General features: G+C 35.6%; 1 protein-coding gene across 1 annotated transcript; it reads left to right on the forward strand.

Annotated features, from left to right (window-relative positions):
- The first annotated feature begins 514 nt into the window (after nucleotides 1–514).
- On the forward strand, nucleotides 515–1,136 carry LOC124460858 (RNA-binding protein 45-like). The gene is made up of 2 exons (XM_047012463.1): nucleotides 515–693; nucleotides 760–1,136. Exons 1-2 carry the CDS (start codon nucleotides 517–519, stop codon nucleotides 835–837), a joined length of 255 nt encoding a protein of 84 aa, XP_046868419.1. The 5' UTR covers nucleotides 515–516; the 3' UTR covers nucleotides 838–1,136.
- The last annotated feature ends 6,874 nt before the right edge of the window (nucleotides 1,137–8,010 follow it).

Here is an 8,010-nt window from a genome sequence, read left to right on the forward strand (position 1 = left end):
TTACACTTTCCTTTACTAATTCATTTAATAACATCTCAGTTTCTCGTCGTAGACTTAGGCACGGTGTTAAATACGATGGTGGCGGTAGCTTATTGTAAAAAGTTCCTGTGCCACAGCCGTCTCTGGAGGCTATAGTCAGTAATTGTGAAAATCAGGATGAACTTTGGCGGCTATCTAATTATTCCTGGATTGGATTATATTCAAATAATGCGAGAACGTAAGTTATAAAACATAAAAGCCTTAAATTTCCAACATCTAAAAGTCTGAATTTATATTTTATTGTGAACATTTACAGATGGTCTTCGTAATAGCCCTATTATATCTATTATTGCGATGGTCAACAAAATGGGTTCAGCACGCACGAGTGAACAAAGGAAACAATTTTTCAATATTTAATAATTACTTAACGTCGTCTAAAGCAAAGCGTAGCTATAGAAAGAACTTTCAAAGGAGAACATTTAATTTTATTTAATAATGGTTTTCTATTTCTACAATATCTTGCTTGAATTGCATTAAATGCAGAATTTGCCGCACTCTTTCTTTAAAAATATATTTTCCTGCTGGAAGGGGTTAATTGATGTATACTTGCTGCCCAACAAACATTGCGGCTATGTCAAGTATTCGGCGGCGGAGAGTGCTCGGAGAGCCATTCATGTTTTAAACGGCGCTGAGATATGTGGCACTAAAATAAAGGTATATTGAATAATTTAATTTTGTAATACCTTGTCGTAATAATTTTTTCTCGTTCTTTCCTCTCAGGTCATGGAGGCCGAAGAACGTTGCGGCTCAGACGGCGAAATCACCGCCAAAATCACCAATAAATCTAAGCTTCACTAACTTGAGAAAAAAACACAGTTCAATTAAACAGCAATTCAACCTTCTGGCCCAACAAGAACGGAATGCTACCAGAATATTTGAACCACTGAAACTACAACACAGCATGAAGGTGAAAAACCCGAGTCGGAGAACGCTGAACGGAGAACAAATAACCAATTCCACCCGTACAATTGACTTGTTCAAGAGAATGACCATACCATAAACGGAGTCAACGAAACCGCAAACCGCATTGCTACTAACAGGGACTATCAAATATAAGTATCCGTCATACCGATACAACAACCAGCAGAAATATTTACATAAACGAACGTCGCTTTAGAAAAGTGTCTGAAAAATACCTTTTTTTTTAAATATAAATGACTTGTCTATTACTCTTAAAGCGCAATTAACTTTTACAATTTTTACAATTGTTGTTAAAACAAAAGTTATAAATAAAATGGTAATGTAAATAAAAATGCGTACATTGACCAGCACTGAATAATTAAATTTAATGGAATTCTTAATCGTGTAAAATTTTCACTGTAAATCCATTTAAAGTAAATACCTACATATATTAATAGATTTAAATATACAAAATTTGAATGCTTTTTAAGGTCGAACAAATCCCAATGATTTTACATTGAATGACCTCTTTTTAATTTCCCAAAGTTAAGTCAAAAGTGAGTTAAACTTTACACTATAGATCAATACAATACAAAACCTTCTTTAAAAGAATAATAAATAAATCAAAAAACTTTATTTTCAAAAAACTTAACTCTCAACTTAATAAGCTTCTACAAAAGTCAGTAAAATTTAAGAAAAGCGAATGCTTGAAATCTCTTTTGTTTAGGTTCTAAATTCTTAAATACACAATATGTAGCAAATACTCTAAAATTTAAGTTCAAAGTTTTGAATAAGGCCTAGAAATTTTTAAAGAAAATGAGAGTTTTAATGAAAAAGTTGATCAAAAAACCAGCATATAAATTCAATTTCATTTCAATGTCAAGATGTTGTTATTGCTGTTTTGTGATTTTACTTTATTGATCGACTGTTTATTAGGAAGTGATAGGAAATTTATGCAGCGAAAAATTTAGTGCTAAAGTGAATCATGTTTCACTTGACCTACAAAATGCATTAATGCATTTGCCTTTTATATAGGTGACGTTCTCTAGAATTATTGATATTTAATATGTTTACCATTATCATTATCATTGGATCATACACCATTGGGAGATCATTTTGGCTATCGTTTTTTGTCATTTCTCTAATGCGCACAAGGGAAATAAAATACAAAACTATCTAGTAATTGAATTAAACGTTTACAACGTGTTCTGAGAACAATTTTAAACTAAAACACGAACAAGTAATTATCATAAACTGGGGAAAAAGTTTTGTTTAGTTATAATACTGATCCTAACTAAATGTCAAACACGATGTATTGAATTGACGGAAAGTTGATTGAGGTTTTGTTATGCAAATTCGTATTGCTGGTGATGGAGGAGGGCGCCTTCCTACCCCAACCAATCAAAGGGCAGTCTGCCCTATTTATAGCCACTGGGCGGCAACTGAATACAATTAAATTAATCAATGAGCTGATAAGAAAGCATTTTGAAAATTCTGATCTGGCGCGCTCTTCAATTAAGTAAATGTCAATGATTCGTGACTGTAATCTATGTAGAACCGGTAGTACCCACTTGTCACTTACTAACTAACTAACTAAACCAGATCGTTGTAATAGGGAGAGCAAAGTTTATAGGACATTTGCACCGAGAGTCATTCAACTATCGACTATTGGCGGTTGACATATAACAAAATGATATTCGGCGTATGCTTTCAATTTTTGACGATCTGCTCAGAATTGCAAGCATTTAAAAAAAAAAGTCGGATCTGTATGTAAAAGCAAATTTACAAATTTGAATGATTACCAAAAAAGAGGCGAAACGGGAGCCATGTCCATCCGTCTGATTCAGCGCAAACTTCTTCTCAATAAGGTAAAGGAAATTTAGCAGCCGGAGCAGACCTCAAAATTATATTGCCTCCATAGGAACGATTGGTTATCAATAACTTCGTTATTTTGTATGCCATTGGCACCTTGTGCAAACACCTCCACTTATTTTTCTGACTGACTTAAATAAATTAAATATAGCTCCCCATGAAACGATCGGACGAAAAATAATTTTCGTCAGACAAAGGTTATCAGCAAACTAGGTAGCACATAATAATCTATATTATTATATGCTATGAAGCATCTAAAAAGAACTTAATAGATATACATTTGGTCTTCGAAACTTAAAATATTGTTGCCATGGTACATGGAATTCTGAAGTCGCAGAAACGATTTATTTACGTCCTCTTAACCTAAATTGGAAGACGCAGCGCCTTGAATTTTATCGCCATTTATACCAAATATCAGTAAAATAGGCGCTCCCGACGAATACACTTATTGCAGGAACTTTATGCTATGGGACGTTTGCTCAGCAGTGCTGGAGGCTTTATGGTTTTGGTTGCGATTTCTCATTATGGCCTGAAAGATAAAGTTTATGTCCATGAATGTGTTTTGCTATGTTAAAATCTTCAAATAGACTTTTTCGCATTTTTACGATCTTTTTGGACTTCTTAATGGAAATATTAGCCCGAATACTTTTCGATACATACCGATCGGAAGGTAAAATCATTTATATATGTATACATAGGTACATATGTATGTACGTGGCCTTGGGATTATTAAATTGGTCAGCATATTTACCAGAGTTCAACATTTTTGAAATTGCTTGGGAATAGCTGTGTTCAAGTATTTTGCCGATTGATCTTTAACCATTGATTAGAAATGAAAACTTTATTTTAAATCTTTCACGTAGACACTCAGTGAGCAGTTTACAAAAAACAAAAAAATAAAAACAAAGAGACATATTTCAACATATAAAAAGAAAATAAATTAAATAATTCAAAACGCCGACGATTATACGATCGTTCTAGATGGTAGGGAATTCCTTTTCATGATCCGACCAAGCGAATTCACTGATAGTCTGTAAAAAAAAGGTTAAGAAATTAATAAAAAATGTGTAAGTATTTAGTGGTATCATGACTCACTTCTAGTTCGCTAAAGGCCAACATTGCCAACCAATGGAAGCATGGATTATTAAAGGCCTGTTTGGCCATCCATTTTATGGTGGTGATTCCCTTCTCATCTGCCTTTACTCTATTTATTATTTCATTATATTTCACCCAAAAGAAGACCATGCTACGCATTTTAAAAAGCCACAGGTCATTCGGGACACTACGTATAGTGTCCTGAAGGATCTCTAGGTCCGTTTCCGACTTAAGATTCTCCAAAAATGTGGTATTCATCAGGGTGACGCTCGACTTCATGGTTTCATAGGGCATTCCCGGCATATCGCTCAAGGCGAGTTGTACCGATTTAATGACACCATGCACAACTTGTTCTTCTGCTTGAAGTCGGTCCACCAATTCTTCCAGCTTTTGTAATCTTTAGAATCGTGGAGCGTAGTCCACTCCATTCGCAATTGCTGACGAGCCCGTTTGCCCATAGTACGCGAGGGTTGTTCCGAGTCGCCTTTGGTATTCCTCTGATCTGCATCATCGAATACCACAGCGGCAGTCACTTCATCGTTCTCATTCTTTACATTGATAGTGTAAATGGGCATCTCCTCGAAAAATGTCAAAGCATAGGATTCCTCTTCCGGTTGGGGCAGTTTTTTGTTTTTGTTAATATATGTTAACTTGATGCCTCCAAGCCTAAATCCAAGCTTGCGAGCATATTGGCGCTTCCTCTTTTCGGCTTTGCTTTTAGGGGGGTTGGTGGTGGTGTTACTGCTGCTGGTGGTGTTGATTTTGTTAGCAGTTGCTGGCTTAGCTACTGCCTTCTCGCCTGTAATTCAGGTTATTTAAATTATCTATTTTACAAAATTTCATAATTTAAGTAAACTTACCCTTCGCCGCAACAATTTTTGTCTGGGTTGATGCCTTATTGGCCCCACTGTTGGAAGGAACAGGACCAGCAACACGGCCACGAGTTACAACTGGACGTCCTACATCAGGTCGAGCCACGTTAAGACGAGCTGCACCAGATCGAACAGCTGGGCGAACAACTTTACCAACACCAACTGGACGAGCTACAACACCCAGAGGATATACGCCAGGAACAGTTCTCTTAATTGCTGGCCCAGTTTGTTGACTTTTCATTTGTAGATTAGAATTTCCCATCGACGGTTGCTGCCAATTGTTTGGCCCGATTGATTGGCCAACATTTCCACTGTTATTACTGTACATCCTATTTCCCTGAAATCCCTCATTGTCAAAGTTGCCTCCGCCTTGGTTTAACATAACTTCATCTTGCCGAGAGTTGAGATTGACTGATCGATAGTTTGGTTGACATAGGGACTGCGATGGATTGCCGTAGTTGCCGCCATTACTCCAGTTATTGGGGGAGTGTCCCGAATGTATCATGTTGTCTTCACTGCGAGAACCTCCAAAATTTCCCTCCAAATTCCGCAAGTTGAAATTCGGATATTGATTTCCATAGTTTGGTTGACATAGGGACTGCAATGGATTGCCACAGTTGCCACTCCAGTTATTGGGGAAGCCTCGCGAATCTATCATGTTGTCTTCTAAACGGCGACGTTTGGCCGCAAACATAACATCAGAATCCATAAAGGGCTGACACTGTCCTCTTCGATGTTGACTTATACCGTAACCATCACCCTGCTGGGTGATCATCATTTGCTGCTGGCCGAAGTTACCAATGTTACCAACATTGTGGCGGTAACCCATATCTAGATCATTGGATCGTTGCAAATCTTGCACAGCCATAGGTGGATCGCTGTTCTTTTTCCAAAACATACTAATTAAGTTGCCCATGTTGTTATCGTAAATGCCGCCACCGTCGATCGCATCGTTTGATTGGTATTGCCAGATTTGGAAAAAAGATAGAGATGCAACGAAACGGAATAATTTTGGCGATGGGAAACTTTGTCTCAAAGTCGATAATTATCTAAGGCGCCCATGTCGCTAAGCAGTAAAATAAGAACAATGAGATGAAATTAAGAACTAAATAAAATTTTGTTTGATTGCTCTTATTGGTGATTAGGACGAATTCTACAATTAGATCCTTTGAAAACTGATTGGGATACTGATAAATATGAATCGTTTGTATGGCAATTTGGAATTGTAACAGGAAATGGAATGGTGTACATGCATATGTATATACAAATATTTGGGAAATTTCCATAATTAATATATTGAAAGTATGTTACTGAATCGCCATTGGTCTCAATAAAGGACAACACTAAATAATTATAATTTCTGCAACCACTCTGTGTCTATTACACTTTTTTCACATTATATATATATATATATATATATATATATATGCATACCACTGTGTACCGCCTTTTTGGTATTTTTATATGTGGGACATTTTTTTTCCCATTATCTTATTAGGTTTCTGCAACACCAGTAAAACGAAGTCGCTTGGTGCTGTTAGATAATGGCTTGTTGCTGGGGATCAGTGTTGCCAAATCAGCTTTTTTCCCGTCAAATCTGGCTTTTTTGATAATCAATTTGCGGGAAAAATTTCGAAACAGCGGGCAGCGGGAATTCTGGATTTTTTTTTAATAAAAAACCTTTTTTCCGCTTTTTAATTTTCTAAGAAATTTATAATATTTTAGCGATAAATCGTGCTAACAATAATAGTTGTTCATTGTAGTTGAATTAAACCGATATATTTCAGTAGTTCAATTTTTGATAAGCGAGCTTATCGATAATAGAGTGGAACCAACTGAACTAGAATAGTTCGCTCAAATGGTTCAATTGATCTTATTGTGAACGAAACGATTATTGAACTTTGTGATTTCCAAATTTTGCCATTAAGTCCATTAAGTCCAATAAGTCTGCAAAATGCCAAAGGAATATAAGCAAAGGTGCCGTAAAGTGTGGCTTAATAGCGACGAATTTAAAACGACACTACAAAGTTGTGAAGTACGATCATACAAGTATTCGGGTTGAAACAATAATTTTGGGGACTTGGCCACTTTTGCAATGACATTGTTTTCAAAATTTTCAGCCAAGTCAATCTCGTAAAAACCAAATTACGAAATAAAATAAACATTCAAATGCTTAACTCAATTTTATACGTCAGGTAAATGTATAAGTATCTAGATATGATTGGCACTATGGGATCGTACGACAAGGAAATTGATTGTGATGATTTAGATCAAATACTAAACATTTTGTAAAAATAAAACATTTATAACAAGAATAAAAACATCAGCTTTTTTTTTGGATTTTTTTTTTTAATTTCGGCTTTTTTTTAGTTTTCTCCCGTTAAAAACAGCTTTTTTTGGTTGACAAAAGTTGGCATCACTGCTGGGGATGTAAATTTTACATAGCTCGCAAATGACAGTTGATCGTTTTTTCTTATTTGATCTGCTTCGTATCATAACCGAAAAGATTGTCCAGAAACGATCTCGCTCTGAGCGGCTCTCTTTGTTTTGTTTTGAATTGGTTTTTGTCAAGCGCTTTGCATTGACTCATTCGTGTGACGCTCTCAAATGAGCGTCGCGTAAAGAGTAATACGATTTTCGCTCACACAAAGAGTCTCAACAAAAGACAGTTTGACTAAAAAACTCAACAGAAATGATCTTTGCCTATCGTGTGCATGTAAATACATACACACATATACATAAATGTAAATAAGAATGAAAATAATAAAAAAACAATGTTTTGTTTTGTTTTTTAAGGAACAATAATTTTATTTTGATTTTCATAATATTAATTTTTTTTTTTAAATGGAGTTTAGTTTAACAACTAATAACGCGTTAAGATTTTCAGCAGATATAGATCTTCGTCTTTCACTTAAAATAAAGTGAAGGGCTGAAAATGCTCGTTCTACAGATACCTGAGTTGCCGGTGTTGCTAGAACAACGTACGCGAGTGCACTCAAATGTGGCAACTTAAGTCTGAGATCATTAAAAAACTCCAAAACATTGGTGTTTAATGGTAAACGACCATATATTGAGTCAAAACTTTCAATGTCAGCATAAATTTTTAAAAGTTTTGCAGAGACATTGTCTTCTTTGATTTCTGTCACTGTCTGGACATCATCTAAATATGCCGACAAAAGTGTTTTCTCTTCAGCCGAGGATGCAATCGAAAAAGTTGAAGATAATGATACGT

The sequence above is a fragment of the Drosophila willistoni genome, unplaced genomic scaffold (assembly GCF_018902025.1).
Source record: "Drosophila willistoni isolate 14030-0811.24 unplaced genomic scaffold, UCI_dwil_1.1 Seg145, whole genome shotgun sequence".
NCBI lineage: Eukaryota > Metazoa > Arthropoda > Insecta > Diptera > Drosophilidae > Drosophila > Drosophila willistoni.